Source organism: Malaclemys terrapin, chromosome 7 (genome assembly GCF_027887155.1).
Source record: "Malaclemys terrapin pileata isolate rMalTer1 chromosome 7, rMalTer1.hap1, whole genome shotgun sequence".
NCBI classification, from domain to species: Eukaryota; Metazoa; Chordata; order Testudines; family Emydidae; genus Malaclemys; species Malaclemys terrapin.
In genome coordinates this window covers 57,529,649-57,553,856 of record NC_071511.1, presented here as the reverse complement: position 1 = coordinate 57,553,856, position 24,208 = coordinate 57,529,649, and the positions used below count along the sequence as shown (strand labels likewise).

The following is a 24,208-nucleotide window of genomic DNA, read 5'->3' as shown; positions in this document are numbered from 1 at the left end:
CGTCAGTGAGAGCAGAGCGCAGCCGGTTCCTCTTGCTTATCCCCCACTGGCTTTTGCTCTGTCTCGGTCCCGCGCGCAGCCCTCGGCCGGCAGGAATCGTTGCTCCGCGGTCGCCGCCCCCGCAGCGCCGCGCGCCGGCCCGAAATGTGAAGCAGCCGCCGGTCCGCTAGCAACAGGCGCCGCCATTTTGGATGCGGGGGTCAGTAGTGACGGGAGGCGAACCCCTATCGCGATATTGACGCGGCGCCGAGATCCCGCGGGTGGGGAGTCGGGGCCGGGGCAGGCCGTGGGCTGTCCCGGTGAGCAGGGGTGTGCGGTCGTGTTGGGGACGGAGCTGGGAGCTCCCGGGGGCGAGGCGGCGGGTTGGGCCCTAGGGCGGTGGCGGCGGGGTGAGCTGTGAGGGCCCCGGTTTTGGGTGTATGCTGGGCAGGGGGCGGGGTGGCGGGCCCAGCCATGGGGTGTGTGTGTGACGGTGTGTCCTGGGCAGGGTGTTGGCGGAGGGGAGCTCTGCCCAATCCTGTGTGTGTATGTGGTGTAGGTGTATCCTGGCCCAGCCCCAGCCGATGGGAGGTTGGGGGTGGGGACATGTTGCCACAATTTCATGCCGTGATATTTATCCCATTTTAGGCCTGATTTCTTCCTCCCCCCCCCCCCCCTCGCCGCTTCATCTTTCTCTTGTGTGAACCTCCCTGGTTACAAGGAGACAGCGACATATGTATCTGCCAAGTGCTTTTCCTCTGAATGTGTCAAGAAATAACTGTGGGGTTAAGGTCAGTTTTGCCTTGGATTAAATTCATTCAAAGGTAAACACAGATTACTCAAACTCTGGCCAAAGTAATATAAACCAGCCCTGTACACTGATTGGTTCTCTGCGTATGGGATCCCCTGGAGGGGACAGACCTGGAGTCACTGGTCAGGTGCATGATAATGTCTGCCCATGTTGTAACAGCGCTTCTAAGAAAGCTGATTGGAATTGTTCAGTGGGGAGAGAGTAAAATACGATAATGTGGCCCAATCCTAGCTGGAGGACAGTCTAGTTCTAGTCACCTCCCCCTAATTTAGGTGGAGCGCAGATTAAAAAGGTTGAGCTAAGAGCAGTATGGTCAATCAGCAGGATGGTGGTATATACACATGACTAAATTCTAAACTCTAGGATTATTTAGGCTGGAAAGAGTTGGAGGGGACTTTCGTGAAGTGATCAGTTATGAATAATTCATTGAGTATGGGTAATTTAAAAAAAGTGAAAGTGAAGACTACTTTACACAACATATAGATAACCTTTTTAATTGCTGAAGGAGGAAGGGTCAAAGACAGTGGCCTTATTAAATGGACAGTATCAGCACAAGACTTTTTGAACTGTAAAAGCTAAGACAGTTTAATCAGTCGTAAGTAAGTAGAGAAAAAGCATTCATCCTACTATTTATTCTGTTTAATTTTTATTTTTCACTCAGTTTTGATAGTTAAAAGAGGGTATTCTGTTTCACTTCTTGGTTCCCATATGCTAGCTCAGTGTTGTTGTATTTAGGCTCACAACAGCACTGCAGAGGGGTTATACCACTCTTGCCTCTCCCTTATACCAAGTAGTATGTTACAACTACTTTTGAGAGCACCCTAAACTGTCTCATTGAGTATAAATGTCACAATGTCTGTTCTGTGTCACCAGACCATAGCACAGTATGGTGAAATAAGAACCAGACCTCTTGGGTTAATAAAAGTACTCTTCTGTGTTATTTTTTAGATATTAGGAAAACCTTTCTAACTAAAAGAGTGGTTTAATGCTGTAATAGGCTCCTAAGGAAGGTTATGGAATCCCTATCAGTCCAATGGGGATGGTCTAGGTTTACTTGGACCTGCCTCAGTTCAGGGGGCTGGACCTGATGACTTCTTGAGGTCCCTTCCAGCCCTACATATCTATGATTCTGTGATTTTTGTCCAGAGAATTAGCCTTAAGAGGAGGTTCTTCAACTGTTTCAGCTCTTGCATCTCCCAGTTATTATACTGTATGTAAAAAGCTCAAGTGAATTAGACTTCTAAATCAACTTTCTATATGAAGATTTACAGGCAAGTGCAGGCAATATCACTGTATTGACTTGGTTTTTAGGTAGTCTGGCTAGCTGTGCAGTAGGCAGGAACTGTTGATGTGATTTGTGGACTGATGAATGTTCCCTAATCTTATTCCTTAATAGCAGTTTATCTGCAGTGGGACTTGACTGCATCCTGCTCAGAAATGTTCAAATTACAGTAGAACCCCGATTTTATGAAAATCAATCTTATGAATGAATGACTGGTTAGGTGAACCATTTTTCTGCTACCAAAGTCATTTTTCTGCTGCCGAATGTGACTTCAGTCCTTCAACCCATGTTCAAAAAGCTGTACAGGTTTGAAAAGGCTGAGAGATTTGGTGACAAAGATGATATGCAGTTCTATCCAACAAAGAAAAATCAGGCATACTATATACATTTATCATTTGTATCCGTGAAAAACTAATAAATTAACTTGTGCACCATATGTCCTGTAAGTTTGAAATGTTTAATTTTATGAACTTTCAAATGCCCAGTTAATTCACAAAATAGGTGATCTACTGTCTTGTTATGAACATTGCAGATCTGGCTCAACAGCAGCCTGGTTTTGAACTAAATCCCCTTTCCCAATTGTAGAAGTGGATTGGATCCATTTCTGTGATTGCTGTCCATTGTGGTGGTTTCATTGGCATTGGGTCTGCAGGTAACTGGTATTCAGTAAGGGTCAAAAAAGGTGATGGAAAGAAGGGACTTGATGGAAATCTAACAGCTTAACCAGAGGATGGTGTTATCTCTTGGTCGTATTTCCCAAGGCACTAGCTTCCCAAAAGGACTCGAAGTGGTTTCCCAAAATAGTACACCTGACTCTTGATGTCTGTACCCAAGAGATGTACATATGTACTTGACTATTGAGTAACCAAGGGTTCCATCTGGGTGTGAGATAGTAGCATATGCCTTTGATGGCACACATTTGAAGCATTTTTGAATGTGGAATTGATGATGTAAGATCACACACAGGTACTTCAATTGATGATCATTTGGCTGCTAGAGAGCACTGCTGAAGCCTATCATCAGCAGAATGATTTGGCAGACAAGAACATACTAAGAACATACTAATTGAAACTTGTAAACATTTCAGACTGATTCTAGCCACAGGATTTAGACCTATTAGCTAGAGGTTGATACAGAATAAGATAGGCACCTACAGTAGAGTCACATCATAGGTGCATTTAACTTACACGATTTTAACTATATGTGCTTGGCAAAACAAAAAAAAGAGAGAAAAATAACAATTTAAATACTGTACCTGTAGTGTGGGCGATTCTGTCCGCCATTCCACTCAATGAGCGCTTGACTATATGTGATTTTTGCCTTACGCGCTGACTAACCCCTGTGTAAGATGCGACTCCCCTGTATAAGGTCCAGGACAGCATCTGGTGGGAAGCACTTTATCTGCTGTGGGGAAGAAGACTTTTTCTTTTCAAGGATGTCCTTGTACTCTGAATAGGGCACTATTTCATATGGTGTCCATCTTGAAGACACTTGGTTATTGCAGTAAAGAGGACCATGTAAGGGACTTTCTTCTTCCTCCCTCCACACTGCCCAGCCTACTGACTATTGGGGGGATTCAATACTTCTTCCTCCTTTCCTCTCTTTTCAAGTCCTCTTCACATGGGAATAACTCCAATGTTTACTTTTGCTGCCACTCATAATGTTCCTGCATATTAGCAGTGGTACTGTTATGACTTTTGTTATAGCTTCACTGCTGTCTCTAAAGATGTGAATAAAGCTGCAGTGATTCTGAGTAGAGCTAGATTCAGGAAGACAGACCCTTCACCAGAAAGGAATATGTATTTCGGAGGGATGAGCTTTTGCTTCAAGAAGCTCAATTCCTTAAAAGTAGCTGAAATTTAACAGGTGTCTAGTTTTTATGGATTTTTAAAGCCAGAAGGGGCCAGTAGGTCAGCAAGTCTGACCTCCTGCATTACATAGGCCATATAATTTCATCTAGTTACTTCTGTATTGAGCCCAATAACTTGTTTGAAGCATATCTTCCAGAAAGGCATCCTGTGTTGCATTGGGGAATCTGCCATTTTCCTTGGTAGTTTGTTCCAATGGTTGTTAATCACCCTGCCTGTTCAAAGTTCTACAAACAAAATTCTGCAAAAAACTTCCTTATCAGGGTCATAAGAAAGTGTCAGATCCTCTGACTTTTTTTTTCTTTTTAAGTATCTGCATTTGATGAATTCTGTAATTGTTCTGCTGATGTCTCAAACTCAGTTGATTAAAAATTAACCCTCTCATCTTTGCTTCCAGTCCCTCTATACATCCTCATTCCTTGGCTAGCCTTCCACTTCCTACTCATCTGGGTTTGCAGGCATGGTGTCCTGTCACTCTGGTCTCCTGATCAGTCCTTTTGCTTATTTGTCATAACCTTAATCAGTCTGTGTGTTACTTACCACCCCCCGTTTCTCTATCTTTGTCCATGCCTAGGTCATATCTAGCATTAATTACTGTAATATTGTCTTCTTTTATCCATGCCTCTTCACTTCTGTGTACCTCACAGTCAATCAAAAATGTTGCTGCTTCTCCAGTCATACCATTCTTTCAGCCCTCCCTGTGCAAATCCCTTCATTGGCTTTCTATCTCAGTACATCAAATTCAGGCTTCTCACCCCTGCATTCAAGGCCCTGCATGACATCCGGCTGTTTTGGACTACATCTCTGCCTTTATCTGCTCCCATTTTCTCTCCCTTTGGTCTGTCCAATTCTGTAAACCTTACTTCTTCCTTGATGTTGTCCTGAACTTGACTTCATGCTTGTGTTCTTCCTCCTCCTAAGGTGCATGTGAAAGCAACATCTAACACAAATGGTTTTAATCTTTAAAAGTTTAGCATCCCAAGGAGCTGCTATCCCAGGCAAATCAAATAGCAGTAGCCTATATAAAGGGCACAAATAAGAAGTCTAAGGCTGGTTTCCTGTACTATATAGGGCTGCAGTATTTACATAGCACCGTAGATGTGCATGATGTTATACCATGGGTAAACTTGTACACATAAATAACAGGAATTCTTGTGGTTACTGGGAAATAAGTGAGACAGGTAGCTCAAGTGCAGTTGTTTATTACTGCACTTATCCCCTGATGTACCTAGCTAGCTGCTTTGAATGCAGATGTACCTAGCTAGCTGCTTATATGGAAAAGTGTGGTGTCTTTCTCATAGTAGAATAACTGTATTGGTCTGCACATGGAAAACTGGGAATATACCCAAATGGTTCTATTGGGAGCTCTCCTGTAACTAACCTACACTCTACAAATATTTCTTGCTTGTCATTTGCATCCCTACCGTGTCCCTTACAAACCTGCGGACCAGATTGATTTCCTGCCCAAGGCATTGGGTGATTCAGTGTGCTTTATTTTGAACAACTAGGCATTAACTTGGATTCTCTTTATTTGTTAGGACTGTCAGGATGGTGGATAAGAATATTTACATTGTCCAAGGTGAAATCAATACTGTGGTGGGTGCCATAAAACGCAATGCTCGATGGAATACTCACACGCATTTGGTAAGTTTGCTTGGGTTGGTGAGATCTGTTTGTGTTATGAAGAACCTAGAAACTGTAAACTTTAATAAAATCAAACTTCCTGTGTCCTCAAACTAAAGCACCCTACAGTAGTTTTCTAGGTTACACAGGAATAATAATTTGCTATGGTTTGCTACTTTAGACAGCTTTGACCTTCTAACTGTATGTGCTTGTAAGCATGTATGTTGTACTGGTGAGCACCGAGAGATGAAGCTGGAAATCTATTGCTCCATGGGTTGGAAAAGTGACTGAGTTGGGGATATGATTATACATCCTCACACTCACTTTAACATTTTATTCAGACCCTTGTAGGAATCTCTCCTGGTGTCATAGGGAGTGTTTGAAAATACTACCTGTTTCATTTTAGCATCATTTTTACATGCTTTTTGTGTCCTGCCGTGGCTGACAGTTTAAAACCACAAGAGCCAAGAAATGTAAATTTGGGACATAGAGTAAGTTAATAAAAATGGGGCATTTTTCATCCTTTGTGTGGTACATTGTCACTTTATCTTTTTATGTCTGTTTTGTGACAGCTAGCTATGCCATTGACTGAAATAATATTCCAAAACCTGATTTGTTAAAAGATCACTAATGCGAGATTTTGGTTCACATGGTGTTCTCAGCCAGCATTTCAGTTTAGCAGTGTAATGTGTATGTGTTGTACTATATCTGTGATGCACTGTAAAATGGCACATGAAACACAGATGGTTCTAATCTAGCATAAATGGCTTTAATCTCAAACGGCAGGCCTTTTTGCCTTCTTAGAAGCATTCCTTCATTAGCGTTTGCTGTCTTCCAGTAGGACTTGTGGCTGTATGTGCATGCAGCTTGGAGGAACCGCTGCCTGTGCTCATAAAAATAGATATACTAAATTATGGCTGTAGGAAGTAGCTACTCTGGTAACTTTCTTACAGTGGCTCTTTTTTCAAGTTACTGTTGTAGTGCCTAGTATTGTTGGTGTGTTCCCATTATAAAACACTCTGAGGATTAAATTGGTTCATAATGATTTGCTATGGGTGTTAATGTGGCATATATCTACCCTGAACGTTATTGAGTAGTGGAAAGTAAATCAGAAATCTTTCTTACGACAGTACAGCGAAAACAGAGTACTGAGTCTTGAGAGGGCATTCTGCTCTTGACCCCCAAACTATACAGCAGTGGAAAATTGTAAAGGAAAATTGAATACTTTCCCCTGATCTTGATGGAATAGGGAGATTGAAACTAATGAACCCAACCTACCTATCTTCCCCTCTTTGGAAAATCTCTCAATACGGTTTGTCCTGAAGGAAAACTAAAAGGAGAAGACATCTTTGTGGACCCTGCATACCTTTTTTTCTGTGTGATTTAGGTATCTATCTGTCTCATTAAGTACTTCCTTTGTTTGTGTAACCTGTAGGATGAAGAACGGGATCCCCTGCTGCACAGCTTTAGTTTATTGAAAGACGTGCTAAATAACATAACCGGTAAGTGCACATGTGCAGGTATGAATATACAATAGAACATGTGTAAATATGGTATGTCTGTAGCTGGGCACAAATATAGCATCTTATGACTGTCACTCTTTACCTAAGGTTCAGATATTTAGTAATGGAAAAGCACTAACACGTACACCCTTTATAGAAAATAGTAAATCAGTCCATAAATAGGGGAAATGCCTTTTTACTGGGAGTGTGGGGTCCACGTGCTTATGACTAATCTCATGCCATTTATGTGCTTATACCAGTTACTCAAACATCTTGCCTGTGTTGTTAGACTTTCATCCACCTGAGAAATGTTGGTGTCTAGCATACCTGCTTGTTCTGATGTATGGTATTGCTTTTATAACTTTTTCTGTAGCACTGGCTAATGAATCTCTGACCCCTTGAAGTTATTTCATGACCATATGCTCTGAGCTTTAGACAAACAGTTTACCCTCTGACCATTTGTTTTTTATATATTGTGTTGTGTTTATACAGTACATGTGAGGGACGCTTCAAATATATTTATGTGCAATCTGTAGCCATTATACCCATGCCTCTCTGTTCACCCTGATCTGTCTCTATAATCCAGTATGTTTGTAGTATTATATGAGATCGGTGCATAAACATATGTAGTCTTTCTGTCCAAGCTGTGATAGTAATATATGGAGATATACCCATCTCATAGAACTAGAAGGGACCCCAAAAGGTCATCGAGTCCAGCTCCCTGCCTTCACTAGCAGTGTGTTTTGTTCCTGTACGTAGTCATGAGTGACAGGAAAATTCTGCTTGGAAAGGAGACTCCCACTGTTTGATTTTTTTTTTCTATCTCCCATCTCTTAGGACTGCAGGTTTGGTCACCTGCTGCCTGTAATTAATGGCAAACAGACTGCAATTTCAACATAAATCTCCTGGGTTCAGGGATGAAACCCTGGTTAGCCTTGCACTGAAGGGAGGCCAGCAGCTGTGATAGATGTTCCTGCAATGATTGCTAGAATTTCACTATTGTTCTTCCTTCTTTCTGGAAGTGAACCTATGTGGATTAATTTCCGTGAGCTTTGAGAGGACCGGTCACTCTTATATGGTACATATAAAACAGTCTGATAGGACCTGATTCTGAGCCAGAATGGGTCATTGGTACACTTTAATGGGCCAATAGCTCTCTGGAATGTGAGCCCTGCTAACTTTATTTTTTCTGGAGCAAAATGTCTTCTCTGACTAACAGTGTCAGGGCAGTTGCATTACTCTAAGTTAGTCATGTGTTGGCATGAGCCTTTCCCTCTCAGACTCACAAGTCAGGTGTGCATTCTGTTAGATCTCACCAGATCCTATTGTCTCATGACTGAACATAACAGAGAAACAAACGTTGCAATATTATGCAATGGCTGCTTCACTACTGAACTCTGTCTAGAGCCACAAGAATGTTAAGCTTATTTTGAGTTGGTCTCTGCACGTTCCCACTGGTGGGCTTTGCTCGCTACTCTTTGGGCACTGAGTTTAGGAACCCACTAAGAAAGCAGTGTTCATTGAAACTCCAGGAGCATCACCTCCCGGCACTGAAGAGAGGTTATAGGAGTGAGTCAGTGGAGAGCTATAATTCCTTCCTTTTTCATGACTAGCTGCAGGCATAGGGACTTCTGCTCTGTGCCTGGAGAACTTGCTTGATCTTAAAAAAGAATCTGTTAGCTTGTAGTACAGAAATTTTAAGTAGGTAGTTTCTACCTGGTTAAATTTCTCGACTATGTTTTGGTTCTGAGGCATCATGTCAGAACCCAAAGTCCTTGAGCAAGTCCGTTTAAATGCTTTGGAGCCTTTTGTCATCATCTAACTTGGATAAACGTACCCATTGCCTTAAGGACCATGGGAAGAACTACTCCCTGGAATCCCTGTATGCCTAGCACCTGAAAGGATAGGGATGTTCTGCTCCATTCCTTGGTTGTAAGAAATGATTTCATATGTTACCACTGCAATGGCTCTCACTTGAATGAGGCTGTGATTCTCTCTGAGTTGGGCCTCCTGAAACCCTTTCCTGGCAGTAATTAGAGTAACAGACATTATCAGAAATGGTGTGTGTCAAGCAATAACGAAATTGAACTGGAGAGTCCTGATATTTTCATACAGTCACAATGAGTAGCTGGCAGGGCTTGGTGAACATTTGGGCACTGTCCACAATAACTTCTCTCGAATGAATTCAATCCAAACCACTAATTGCTCATTGTAAAGAGAGAGTCCCATGCACTGAGTAACCCAGAAGCTTCCTGGGAGCTCCCGAGGGATTACACAAAAATGGCCTGTGTTCATTCTGCCATGGTGGTGTCAAGAGTGCCTGCTTGTATATGACATTAGAGTGTGATCTCACTTTGATCGCAAGGTGCTCTCCTAAACAGGCAGTTTCAGCACCAGTGACTGCTCTGACTTTAATGCCTGAGATTAGGAGACAGATGCTTTGCCCAGTTTGACTGAGCCTTAGGCATGCGATGGAATCCAAGCAGTGCTTTGTAGTATTGGTGGAGTCTGCTGAAGGATGTCCACTACTATGCTAAGCCCAACACCTTCTCTGGGCAGTGAGGCCAGAGCTTAGTTCTTGTCCAGCCTTTCTTTTCATGTCTCTTTCATTAACTCATGGAAGCACATGGCTTTTATATTTAAATTTATTCAAGCTGTAATCTTTGACATTTGAGTTAGCTTTTAGTACAGTTTTGCATTTATAGTAATATATATTATGTATTTTCTCAGTCCCCCAAGAATCCATTTTAATCTGTTCCGGATGCAAATTTCAGACTGCCTTGTCCCATCTCCCTTCTTGCTCTCCCCCTTTCCTCCCCCCACGGAGCATGTTTGATCAGGTGTGGCAGGAATATCCACTGTCAAGCTGCGCCCTTTATATTAGTCAATATTATCCTTCCCTCCCTCCCACTCCCTTCGTTCTCCTCTGGGCTTTACCAGTTGATTTATAATTTTGGAATTCTCATCGGAATCTGTAATACAGTTTGTTCATTATTTAACCAAAACCTGTTTAATGAGCAGAGAGAGGCAATGTAAATGTTAGGCAAGTTGCAGTGGAGTACCTTTTGTTCTCCTCTGAGCTGGTGGGTATTTAACTCTGTCCTGACTGTAATGCTTAAATACCCTGGTCTGGGGTATAGAGGTGCACCCCATTGCCTCCAGCAGCTCAAGATTTTCACTTCAAAGGGTTGCTCTTCAGGAGTCAATAAACTGCATAATACAGTCATAATCTGAATTACCAACAATAATAAGCCCCCATTAACTTGTGGGAGCCCATCTATTCACAAGATAAGCAGAGTTTCAGGTGGAACTGTGTTCAAGCAGACTCCTAAGGGTAGTGTCTGTAGAAGAGACTCTCTTGTTCATTGGGAAATATTAGTGATGGAGAACATGGGATTTGTTAAATTTCTAAAGTTCATGTAACTTCCATTGCAAAGGCCTCTTGTACTCCTTGGACCTAAACTTTGTGACATGAGCCTGGATTCTGCAGTAATTTGGTGCTGAAACTTAAACTGAAGCTGCCTCAGAATTTAAATTTTTAAAGCTGTTTTTAATAATTTGAAAATGAATAATACAGTTAGTACAGTAGACCCAGTGCGTTCTCTTGGATGGTGTCCCTAACCTCTGTTTGCCAGAAGCTGGGAATGAGCGACAGAGAATGGATCTCTTCATGATTACCTGTTCTGTTCATTCCCTCTGGGGCACCTGGCATTAGCCACTGTCCGAAGACAGGATACTGGGCTGGATGGATCTTTGGTCTGACCCAGTATGGCTGTTCTTCTGTTTAGCTTATTTTATGTTCTCACCTTTTCAATCATCATTTTTGCTGTTCAGTGTTCTGCAGATTTTTGTATTGATGCACAGTTGCAACAAAAATATTAGGTACACAGGAGGTCTTGGCAATGGGTAGGGGGCATTTGGGGCTTTTGGCACATGGGGAAGTTTGGGAGGCAATCTGCGATAAGCTTATTAGCTGAACATTTCTACTAAAATAATAAATTAAATAGTTTTGCTCATGTAAGTCATAGTCTGGCTGGGAGTCTTGTTTTGCTAGGCACTACAAACATGAATGGCTTCATGACCTTCTCATAAACAAACTAGAGACAGAGCCTAGATGAAACTAATATAAGGTAGGTGTGCAACTGGTTGGAAAACCATACTCAGAGAGCAGTTACCAGTGGTTTCCAATAGAGCTGGAAGGGTATGATGGTTGGGGTTCCACAGGGATCTGTCCTGGTTCCGGTTCTATTCAATATCTTTAAAAATTATTCGGACAATGGCATAGAGAGTACACTTATAAAGTTTGCGGAGGATACCAAGCTGGGAGGGGTTGCAAGGGCTTTGGAGGACAGGATTAAAATTCAAAATGATCTTGACAAACTGGAGAAATGGTCTGGGAGAAAAAGGATGAAATTCAATCAGGACAAATGCAAAGTGCTACACTTAGGAAGGAATAATCAGTTGCATAAATACAAAATGGGAAATGACTGCCTAGGAAGGAGTACTCCAGAAAAGGATCTAACAGTTATAGCGGATCACAAACTAAATATGAGTCAACAATGTAACCTTGTTACATCCCAGAATGATTGCTTTTTTTTTTTTTTTTTTTTGTATTAGCAGGTGTGTTGTAAGCAAGACACAAGAAGTACACCTCTACCCCAATATAACGCGACCCGATATAACACGAATTCTGATATAACGTGGTAAAGCAGTGCTCTGGGGGTGGGGGGAGCTGCACACTCCGGCGGATCAAAGCAAGTTCGATATAACGCCGTTTCACCTATAACGTGGTAAGATTTTTTTGGCTCCCAAGGACAGCGTTATATGGAGGTAGAGGTGTAATTCTTCCACTCTACACAGCACTGATAAGACCTCACGTGGAGTATTGTGTCCAGTTCTGGGTACCACATTTTGGAAAGATGTGGACAGATTTTAGAAAGTCCAGAGAAGAGCAACAAAAATGATGAAATGTCTAGAAAACATGACTTATGAGGAAAGACTGAAAAAAATTGGGTTTGTTTAGTCTGGAGAAGAGAAGACTGAGGAGTAGGGTTGCCAACTTTCTGATTGCAGAAAACCGAACACTCTTGCCCCGCCCCTGGCTTTTCCCCAAGGCCCCACCCTTCTCAGAGGCCCCATCGCCCGCCCACTCCATTCCCCTCCCTCTGTCGCTCGCTCTCCCCCACCCTTGCTCACTTGCTCATTTTGACTGGGCTGGGGCAGGGGGTTGGGATGTGGGAGGGAGTGAGGCCTCTGGCTGGGGGTGCAGGTTCTGGGGTGGGCCTGGGGATGAGAGGTTTGGGGTGTAGGAGGGGGCTCAGGAACGTAGCAGTGGGTTGAGGTGTGGGGGAGAGGGTGAGGGCTCTGGTGTGAAGTCAGAGATGAGAGGTTTTAGGTGCAGAAGAGGCTCTGGGCTGGGGCCGAGGGATTGTGGGCTCTGGGAGGGAGCTTGGGTGCGGGAGGGGGCTTAGGGCTGGGGCAGGGGATTGGGGTGCAGGAGGAAGTGTGGGCTCCAGGCAGCACTTACATCAGGCAGCTCCCACAAGCGGCTGGTATGTCCCTGTGGCCTCTAAGCGCAGGAGTGGCCAGGGGGCTCCATATGCTGCCCTCGCCTGCAAGCATTACCCCCACTGCTTCCATTGGCTGGCACTTAGGGCGGGTGCTGCGCATGGAGCCTCCCTGGCCGCCCCTGTGCCTTGGGGTTACAGGGACATGTTGGCTGCTTCCGAGGAGCTGTGTGGAGCCAGGGCAGGCAGGGAACCTCTCTTAGCCCCAATGCGCCGCCAACTGGACTTTTAACAGCCCGGTGAGTGGTGCTCACTGGAGCTGCCAGAGTCCCTTTTCGACCAGGCGTTCCGATCAAAAACTGGACGCCTGGCAACCCTACTGAGGGGGGACAACAGTTGTCAAGTACGTAAAAGCTTGTTGTAAAGAGGGTGATAAATTGTTCTCCTTATCCACTGAGGACCGGACAAGAAGCAAAGGGCTTAAATTGCAGCAAGGGAGATTTAGGTTAGACATTAGGGAAAAACTTCCTAACTGTAAGAGTATATAAGCACTGGTACAAATTACCTAGGTGGAATCTCAGTTGTAGAAGGTTTTTTTAAGAACAGGCTAGACAAATACCTATTTGGAATGGTCTAGATAATACTTAGTCCTGCCTCAGTGCAGGGTACTGGCCTATATGACCTATTGAGGTCTCCATCCAGTCCTACATTTCTATGATTCTCTGTCCTGAACCGCCTACACATAAACAGTGACATCTAGGCTTAGTCCACAGTAGCAAAACAGGTTGGAGCCATAGTATAGACAGAGCTTTTGAGACTGGAGCCTGTTTTTACCACAACTTAAACTTAGACCTGCTTTTCAATAAGTTGAACTTAAATGCTGGTAGCAGTATGTCCAAGTGCCAGAGCCTTGGCTACATTGTAGCTTCCGCCAGTTCTAATGTGGGTTCAGTTGAACTGGTGGAAGCTTTTATTTGAAATCAAAGACAACTTCAGTCTACACTGGGGAAACTTCCGAGGTAAAACCCCATGGAGTTGAATGGAGCAGTTAACACAGTTTAAGAATGATGATTTCAGGCTGACAGTAAACTCAAGACATTAATGCTATAGTTGCTGTGGTTTGTGCATAAAAATGTTTATCCTTGCAACTTTTGTGGCTGTTGAAGTCATGGGACGCTGCTGATAGTTGTGAAGCTTGAGCAGAGCTCATAGCTGGAGCTACTGCTGTATGTCTCCTCCTTTTGGAATGAGTTATGAATGGTACTCTATTCTAAAGGTGCTGGCTTGTAGCAACCTGTGCTTATCAGAAACAACCCATAAGGAAAACTGCTTGTCACCCGCTAGTGCTTTCCTCACTCAATTCCCATAATCGGAGCAAGCTAGGAGTTTAATGAATGAGTTGCTGCTTAATGCTGTGTACAGTGCCTTGTAGGCAGTCAATTACTGTCCTGAACTCTCCTGCACAGAAGAATCTTGTGCATGTCAGTGGTGTAGTGGGAGAAGCAGGTGTCTATGGAAATTGTGTGCATCAAATCTATTTAAATAAGGCTGGTACTGGATAAACACAGCTGTAAGAAGATGTCTGTTGGAGTAGGGGGCCATGAGTGCCATGCTTGGGAGGTTTGAGTCCCTTCATACTCTAGGCCCAGGAGTTCTGAGTTAGAGCATTTCAATAGAAGCTGCAAAGTGAGCCATTAGAAGCACTCTGACTTCATGCACACTCATGACATCTTAAATGAGTGTGTGTATATCAGGATCAGAGGAATCACTCCATGGCTTATTTCAGACAAGAAGCTGTTGAAAAATCTCCATCCTGAGGGGGTTAGTTGGGTGCAGTTAAGAGCTGGCTAAAGGTCAAACAGTTGTAACCATAAGAGAACGTTTGCCCAGCCTGCTAATTTAATACACTTGTGGTAGCCATCAGTTTGCTGGTACTGAAATTGGATTCACACCTTGCTTTCTCATGTCTCAACTTTTCATAGAATCATAGAAATTTAGGGCTGGACAAGACCTCAAGAAGTCATCACAGCATAGGGGGCTGGATTTGATAGGACCAAGTGACCCTAGACCAGTAGTTTTCAACCAGGAGTCTGGGAGCCTCCTGGGGGACCACGAGCAGACTTCAGGGGGATCCACCAAGGAGGGCCAGTGTTAGACTCACTGGGGCCCAGGGCAGAAAGCTGAAGCCCCACCACATGGGGCTGAAGTCTGGGGCCCTGAGCCCCGCCACCTGGGGCTGAAACTGAACTTAGCTTCCTGGGGGCCCTAGTGGCATGGGGCCCCAGGCAATTGCTCTGCTTGCTACCCCTAATGCTGGCCCAGTTATTGTGGCACAGTTGAGCCATGGAATTTTCATAGCATGTTGTGGGGGCCTCAGAAAGAAAAAGGTTGAAAACCCCTGACCTAGACCATCCTTGACAGGTGTGTGTCCAACTTGTTTTTGAAAGCTTCCAATGATGGGGACTCCATGACCTCCCTTGGAAGCCTATTCCAGACTTAACTACCTTTATAGTTAGAAAGCTTTTCCTAAGATCTAATCTGAATACCCCTTGCGGCAGATTAAGTCCATTACTATTTGTTCTACCTTAAGTGGAAGTCCAAATGTATGCTTGAGGGAGGCAAAGGGTCAAAGAGCCACATGCAATAACAGTGCAGAAATTTTATCTTGGTTTGGAATTAATTTCAAAAACATTTTCTGAAACCTTAGTGTTGATTCAGCATTTAAGATCCAGTAATTTACGACAGCAAAAATGAGTATATGGATTTGTGACATAGGTTATTTTGATTCTCAGTGCAGTTGGAGTGTTGCTAAACAGAGCATGACCAGTTAGCTATGGCACAGTTGGAAGTGGTTGACATTGGCAAGAAAAATCCCTTTAAAAGTTTGAAAGTTAGATGACACGAATTGCCTCTGGTATCTTGCCATCTCTTGGTGGTTTGGTTTCAGTCTGCAGTTATAAGTGATAATTCATTCTATTTACTACTTAAGTTCTGAGATTCTGCAGGAGGTTAATGGACTTCCTTTCTTGATGACAGGTCTCAACTAAACAGTGATCTAGGACAATTTCTTGTATTTATACAAACATCTTCAACGTTAGTGCTGCAGCTGAGTTAAGGAGAGGTGTGAGACTTATACTCTTCAAAGTAACTGTCTACACACATTGACTGGTGTATACCATCCTTGAACTGGGAGTAATGAGATGAATCTCAGCAAGTGAGGACTTCCTAATGGTGGGATGTATTTAGATGTATTTGTGTTTTCCCAAGAGTAGGGATAGAAGAAAGCACTTTGTTTAAGTTGTTTAATGTTAAACTGGAAGTATGGTATTTGAGAATAGACATGGAACTGGTCCTTTGCAGACGGAGACCTATTAAGTCATCTAACCCATCCCTTAAAGTTATGAATCTTTGGTTCATGTGGTGAGGATAGTGATGTTCCATGAACCTTCTTAAATGTAAAAGCCAGAAAAGAAATGCAAATAATATAGGCTGGGGGGTTAGCCTTAATGGGGCTATCGTTGTCCCTTTCCTCTCTTCTTGCCTCATTCTTCCTTCTATCTCTTCCCTTTCCTTCCCTTAAAATCCCTCCTCATTTTCGTTCCATTCTGGCCTCATCACCACTAACTTCTGAACAGCCACATTGTAACATACAGGAACCAAATCAGGGACTTTAGGAAAGATGAATCAGAAATGCCCAAACCAGACTTAATGTGCCATAGAAATTTCAGTAAATAGGAGTTAAAAATTCTTCTTGTACCTAAAATATCTTTCCCTGCTGGATTGTCTAAGGTGAATCTACCCTCATACATTACACAGAAGCCTGAGCTGGGGATGCTTCATACTGCACACGCACGCGCACACACACACACACACCCTCTCTTTCCCCAATATTGGATATTCAGTGGATACATGGAACATTACTCATTTTGCACCTACACTTCGTAGATTATTCCATATGTATGTAATAAGGAGGATAAAGGAGCTCTATTTGAAACATACAAAGAGCTATAAAAATACTCTGGGAAAAAATGACTGTAGACATCTGACTGGGTGCCCATAACTAGTGGACACTTGACAGTTTTGATTTTAATCATGGTGTTAGTTCTCCATTTTTAAAATGGGCATAATACCTCCCTACCTCACAAGAGTGTTGTGAAGAGAAATTCCTTCATGTTTGTGAAGCACATAGAAGAGCCCATGAAGAAATCAATTCTGTCAGTGCCGGATTTGGATGGTGTGTGGTAAATCAGGCATGGACCACACTAAATAATGAGGATAAGCAGACATTGAATTAGCTGCTCATTCAATGAGCATCGTCCATCCTGAATTCTTATGGGAAAAAATAGTCTGAGATTGTAATTAAAGACTGTAATTAAAGAATGCATATGCACAGGCAACCTTTAATACTGGCACTTCCTGCTTTTTGTATTCTTTACTTTGTAATCTTACCATTCTTTTAATATAGTTTTTGGGATGTAATTAAAGCATGATGGGAGTGGATTAACACTGCAGTCCTTTGCCTTCCTATCTAATGGCTAATGCCTGGCAGGTAGTGGGAGGAGGCGGTGCTGTTGGAAGGAATTGTTTCCTGCCCTCTAGTCCTGCGGGACCCTTAGGAGTTAGATGGACAAGCACTCCTGGCTGTTCCTTGGTAGACTTCCCACAGTATAGTGTTCTGTAACACCAGCCCTCTGTTACCACTTCAAGACTGGGCTCTGAAGAGCTGCCACATGTGCACAACTCGCAACTGACCCTCTCTTGTTCCACGCTTGTTGAGCAATTACTTTCCCACTTGTTGAGCACTCCTTTATTTTCTTCAGTTACTGCTTCTTTGTGAAGTGGGGCCATAAAGGAAATGGCCTAATGAACTGTACATTAGAGGGCAATAAATTGCGGTTTGATTTGGTGGAAAGGCTGGGCCAGATGCGATGCTGAAGTCAAGATTCCTCGTAAGTCATCCATGGGGGAGTTTGTTCCAGGGCTTTGTGACCATGTTGTCTTGATCACTGGAGTCTTGGGATAAAAGGGACTGTAGGTGATTGCAGATTCCAAAGATATTTGTATGGTACTAAAAATCCTCTGGAAATAGAAATGTTCATGAAATTGTCCTGAATTCAATAGGGGTTCATGGAATACATAAATCTTCCCTTATTGTTCCCTCCTCCCCCCCCCTTCTTGCTGGACATTAAAATTTTGCACATTGAAGATTAAACTTCAGTAACAAGTGTTATTTCCTCTCACATTCAATCAGGTAACAATGGGGAGGATTTTCTGCTAGTGCATATCTGCATTAGCAGAATAGGACATAATTATTATGTAGTATATTACTGTACTGGCAAGAAGTCCTGGTTCAGGACTCTGCCCCTATTTGTGCTAAGTGTTGTACAGAACACCTATGAAGACAGTCACTGCCCCACAGAGCTTATAGTCCAAGCAAAGTGACATACAAAGGGTGGAAGCAAAAGGAAACAATCAAATTATGCAGTTTTTATACACACTTAAAAAAGCAAGTGGTTAACCCCTCAACCTGACCGTCATTGGCAGATTGCTAATAGGTGTTCCAGCAGAGGTGGGTTTGGAGGAGGGATTTGAAGGAAGATGGTAGTAGCCTAATGGGTCAGTTAAGGACGAACACTCTGGTTGAAGGGCAGTGTGGAAGAAAATGCAGAGATGGTGTGTGATAAACTGACAAACGAGTAAGACCAGAGCCAGCAAGTTGGGGGTGTGTGGGGGGAAGTGATCAGAAGGCTAACTGGGTGTAGTGAATTGATAAATCCCATCAACAGCCAATTAGTTACTTAAAAAAGATGGCTGTGGAGCTGTTGGTTAGCCAATGTAAAGCTGGTTTACACAAATTATTCTCTCTAAGGTGATTATATCTTGTGTCTCTGCTGCCCAAGTGCTGTGTGATGTCCTGAGAATTCCAGGGCAACTAGAGACCCTTTTTCTGTGCTCAAGGAGAATTTCATTAATTCCCAGAGAATACAGGCTCTCCTCAGGCTAAGTTCTCCTCCAGGCCTCCGAAGGGGTAACCTATATCTCCAATCAATGACCTCCTTTGTAATGACTCCAAGTGATGTGCAGAATGGCAGGTTTGGGGCACACCTCATGCATTATTTTAACGTGGCTTGTAAGGGTGAGGACTGATGTTGTACAGTGTGATAGGAGTTGTGGATTGCTCAGTGGAAGAGAGTGAGTGGGGAATGCAGAGTGGTAGTATAGATGCATGGGAGTGCATCAAAATGTGGAACCCTGGTGTCACAGGTACCAAAGAGAAGTGAGTGTGACTTTGGGGAATGCACTGGGAATGCGATATGTTAATGGAATAAGGAACATTTATACTTAAGTTAGAGACGTTTGTAAATATCAGTGGGTCAGGAGGTAAATAAATTTCATTATACAATCAAGTAGAATAACATGTATTTCAGGAAGTGCCTTTTATCTACTTTTTGAGTTTTATCAAATAGTTGTAGCAGTTACTTTAGAAAATGGATATTATCTAAATCAGTATTTTATAAAAGTGAGCTGCATCAGACGTTCAGTTGGCCAACATGAATGCCTAAGCATTCGGAACATTAATTTCTGGTGCAGGGGCAAGTCACCCTCGCTTCAAACCTCTTTTCAGTCTAAAGTCATCATAGAATTTGTCAGAATATAAATTAGTGCTTGGGAGGTCCAGGCTCCCCATCCTGTGGTTGCACTACTAGACCATAGTGTCAGTGTTGCTAGGATATAGTTACAAAACAGTGTAACCTTTCAGAAACCATGTGCCCAGTTTGCTCAGTGCAGCTGTAGGAACGCTCGCATGATCAGAAACTCTCTCCTCAGTGTGTAACAAATAAGACACTGCACAATCTTAAATGACACAGCAAACATCAAAACACTGCTCATCTTTGATCCATTTAAACTTCATCTATTTTAGGGTTACCATATTTCAGCAAGTAAAAAAGAGGATGGGAGGAGCCCCGCCCCTGCCCCTCCCACTTCCCACCCCCCCCCCGAACCCTCAACCCTCCCCCCCGCTCCTTGTCCCCTGACTGCCCCCTCCTGGGACCCCTGCTCCTAACTGCCCTCCAGAACCCCACCCCCTACCTAAGCCTCCCTGTTCCTTGTCCCCTAACTGCCCGCTCCTAAGACCCCCCCCCCCACCCTAACTGCCGCCCAGGACCCTACCCCCCTACCGGTACCCTGACTGCCCAAAACCTTATCCACCCCTCCCGAAAGCCGCCCCCCCCCGAATTCCCAACCCCCCCCCCCGTCTCTTGACTGCCCCCTCCAAAACCTCCCTGCCCCTTCTCCGACCCCCTGGTCCCCTTGTTTGTTGATGGCCTTCGCCTAACGTCTCTGTGAGCATGCTCAGGAACGGCCTTAGCTGTTCGTCCCTGCACTCTGAGCAGCAGTGGGGGAGGAGCTCCAGACTGCCTGAGGCGATCTGCCAATGCAGGGAGGGAGGGAATGCTCTCAGCTGCAGGGGAGAGGAGGGGGAAGCGGAGGAGGGGCTCTCTCTGGCTGTCGGAGCCCCATGTAAGTGGCACCATCCGGCCGGCTGCCCTGTTAGCCGTGCGTGCTCTGCATGGGGGGGGGAAGTCCGGACATTTACAAATTCCCCCCGGATGCTATTTTTAGCTCAAAAAGCCGGACATGTCCGGGGGAATCCGGACGAATGGTAACCCTATCTGTTTGGAGTTTGTCATTAAAATGGCTTTTCTAGAACTCCTAGTAGCTTGTAGGAAAGTGACCTTAATTTATGAGACACATAGCAAGGGGAGGCCTGTCTGGAGTTGTAAAACTAGATTCTGTCTTGCTTTGATTCAGGTTTAGTAGTTACTTAAAGAATGTAAGTGGCTAATATTTTAACAAAATACCTTATGTTTACAAAGTGATGTTCTTAATACACAGTTGGGGAATGGCCAGAGTAGTAGCTGTGGAGTCCAGGGGTGTGGTTGCCTGCTTTACTGAGCTCTGATTACATCCTTATCATGGCCTGTTCAAGGTTTGGAGTCCACTAGGTCTGGATATGAAATTGGGAGGAGCTTTTGTACTAGAACAAAAGGGAGTGGTGGAGGTGTTCCGCAGCTGACTGCAGTAAGATCATGCAAGAGCTGTTTACATAAGACACTTCATTAACTGCACTTAGGAGTTTGGATGTTCTTCAGGGCCGGATTAGACAGTTTATATTGGGCTATGATTATTCAGCTCTGTGTATAAGAACTGAACTGGCTGTTGTGGCACCATAGGAGGAGACATCGCTGGCTGATCGTCCACGCCAATCTGATGTTTTCACATTACTCATTCAAGGGTAGTCTGTATTTCTTCTAATGTTTAAGTCTTACACAAAATAGCTGGGATTTCCTGCTCTGAGGAGCAAATATGGTGACTCAGCACTCAGGTCTAGTAAATATTTTGAAAGTTTTCTCTCCTGCACTCCTCCCCACCTCATCCACTCTTTAAAAATGCTTTGCCCTAGCTGAATGGACTAACTGCTCATACATTAAATTACTGCTTACATTCTAAAATGGTCAGATTACTGGTGCAAATTGGAAACCCTGTTCCTGACACCTATTCCAGTGACGTTGTTTTTAAGGGACATTCTGAAACACATTTGTTCAGGCATTTACCAACATTAAAATAGTTTATGATGAGCAGGCAGTGTCTTCTGGAATGTAAATATCTGTCTGTTTTAAGAATCTCTCATCCTAACACTGAGAAATTACCCCCCAAAAGCAATTTCTTTTTTTGTTCAAGAAAAAGTAATTGCTTATTGTGAGGCAGAAGAGTCAGCTTACTGAACACCACTGTTCCCTGAGCCAGGCATACTCCTGTTGACCCAGTCATTGATGCTGGTACACAAATGGAGGGGTAAGCAAAATCCTACCTTGTTGGCTTCTGCTCCACTAGGAACACAGGGGAAGAAATATCAATGTTTGCTAAATGGAAAAGGAGCATCTCGTTAGGGAAATATATGTTGCCTTTTAGTGTCTCAGAGGATGTTGGAAACAGTGGAGAGGAACAAATTAAAAGGCACAGCTATCGTTTTATTAATTCAAAGAGATACTTTCAAACTTGTGAGAGGGAAGAGAACATTAATACGAAAAGCAAGTTTATTGGCCATTCCTTTATGTATTCCCTCTTGCTGCCAGTTCAGAAGGCTTCCTTTTGAATTAGTTCTCCCTCTTAGTTTAACTTCTCCTGAGGGATGCTTCAGAGACATTTTAATGCTCAATTTATGACATCTTAGGCCTTTCCATGGTGTCAAAAAAACAACATATCACAAGGACAGTCTGTTACTGCTTTTCTATGGCCTTCAGGAAAGGATGGAAGGGAAAAATAAAGGAATCCCCTGCTTTAAACCTTGATCTTTGGAAAACAACTTGGCCCCCACTCTTCAGTTGGGTCCGTGTTAACAGACCTCTTGTGGTTTAAGCAGGATCCCATTAAAGTCACAGGGGGTAGGAGGGGAGGGGAGGGGGCTTGTCTACACTTAAAAGAGTTTGCCAATACAGCTATGCCAATAGAACTATACTAGCAAACCCCCCCCCCAATAGAAATGCAGCTTATAGCAGCAGAGATTTTTTGCCAGTATAGGTTATACCAGTGCACTGATCAGAATAAGCTCTACTGGTAAAATGAGGGCTTTTGGGTGGGGGTGGAATAGTCAATTTAACTGTCTACACTAGGGCTTTTGCTATCACAACTGTGTCAGTTAAGGGGATGATTTCCCCTCCCCCGCACTTTGAACTGACACAGCATTGTTAGCAAAACTTAAATATAGCCCAAGCCTGGGTCTCTACACTGTGCAGGGATCAGCTTGTGCTGGTCTCAGTGCATAATCGGGGCCTTCAGGAAGGATATTATGAAAACTGGGAGGTGAAAGTGTCAGTCCAAAAGAGTACCAGAATATAGTCTTAACTCTCATTGTGATGTATTAAAGGTCTTCTTTCAAGCAGCTGTGTCCTGGGATAAAATTCAAGAGCCTTGTTTGGTAAAACTGCTTGAATTTGAAGGTAGTTGCTGAGCACCCAAATTGCTGTACTTAGGCAAAATCAACCTAGCATCAGTTGCATCTGTGTTCATTAAAAGGAAGCAGAAAACCACGAGTATTTCCAGCATTTGTGTTCTCTCAGGCTTTTCCCTAGAGCAGGGGTGGGCAAACTTTTTGGCTTGAGGGCCATATCTGGATATGGAAATGGTATGACGGGCCATGAATGCTCACAAAATTGGGGGTTGGGGTACGGGAGGTGGTGAGGGCTCCAGCTGGTGGTGCAGGCTCTGGGGTAGGGCTGGAGATGAGGGGTTGGGGGTGCAGGAGGGTGCTCTGGGCTGGGACCGAGTGGTTCAGAGGGCAGGAGGGGGATCAGGGTTAGGGCACAGGAGCAGGTTAGGGGTGCAGGCTCTGGGCAGCGCTTCCCTCAAGCAGCTCCCGGAAGCAGCAGCATGTCCCCCTCCAGCTCCTATGCAGAGGGGCAGCCAGGCAGCTCTACGTGCCGCCCCGTCCACAGGCGCTGCCCCTGCAGCTCCCATTGGCCACGGTTCCAGGCCAGTGGGAGCTGCAGCGGTGGCACTTGGGGCAGGGGCAGCATGCAGAGCCCCCTGGCTGCCCCTACATGTAGGAGCTGAGAGGTGGACATGCTGCTGCTTCTGCGAGCCACGTGGCGCCACAGCACGTGCAGAGTGGGGCAAGCCCCTGACCCTGCTCCTCGGCTGGAGCACCGGAGTAGGGCAAGCCCTGGACCCTGCTCCCTGGTGGGAGCTCAAGGGCCAGATTAAAATGTCTGAAGGGCTGGATGCGGCCCCCGGGCCGTAGTTTGCCCACTCCTGCCCTAGAGCTATAAGTAAGGTAGCTATTATGGCTTCCTTACACTCATAATCAGTTTTTAGTAACCAGTGTTTACTTCCCAAGATAACCTGTGACTCTTCTTTCTTTTTCTTTAACCTGTGTTAATGAAATAAAGCTTATCTGTCTTAGGCCAGGTCTACACTGCAAACATACATTGGTATAACTACTTCATTCGGGAGTGTGAAAAATCCACACCTCTGAACGTGACGCAGTTATACCAGCCTAACCCCTGTTGTAGACAGTGCTGTGTCGACAGAAGGGCTTCTCATGTCAGCACAGCTACTGCCTCTCGCGGAGGTGAGTTAACTACGCTGATTAGACAAGCTCTCCCGTCGCCATAGTGACATTTTCACTGAAGTACTACAGCGGTACAGCTGCGCGACTGTTGTGGTTTCAGTGTAGACCTGCCCTTAAATACAAGTTTAAACAAATGTGTGTATAAAATTTCTCAAAGGTCTCATCTTCACTGCAGAGTTAACTCTAGTTGTAACTCAAGTATTACTCCTAACTAGAGTCTTGTCCACATACAAACCCTTAACTTGAGGTGGTGCAGCTTTCAAATTTCAAGTTGACTGGCCAGTCAGGAGGGTATAGGCCACATCTCAAGTTATCACAACATGTCAGCTGCTAAAACAATCACTCTGTGCAACTTGAGTGTTAATTTGCAGTGTGACTGTCCTCGCTTGAATTAGACTAACTCAGGATAAGTTAACTCTGTGGTGAAAACCGCATATATAGTCTTGTGAAAATTAATGAATAATATTTTAATAAAACATTCTAACAATCTAGTTCGGATTGG

The 24,208-nt window shown here is 44.1% G+C and overlaps 1 protein-coding gene across 8 annotated transcripts in view; it reads left to right on the top strand.

Moving 5' to 3' along the window:
- The window catches only part of GBF1 (golgi brefeldin A resistant guanine nucleotide exchange factor 1), a 185,937-nt gene continuing 161,729 nt past the window's right edge, over positions 1–24,208 (top strand). For 7 of the 8 annotated variants that reach the window (XM_054033853.1, XM_054033851.1, XM_054033850.1 and 4 more), the window contains exons 1-3: positions 1–199; positions 5,479–5,584; positions 6,999–7,065. In XM_054033853.1, coding sequence (XP_053889828.1) covers positions 192–199; positions 5,479–5,584; positions 6,999–7,065 — 181 coding nt within the window. In that variant the 5' untranslated portion in view covers positions 1–191. Of the gene's footprint in view, positions 200–242; positions 300–5,478; positions 5,585–6,998; positions 7,066–24,208 lie in introns of those variants that run through there. The other variant, XM_054033849.1, reaches the window with a different exon arrangement.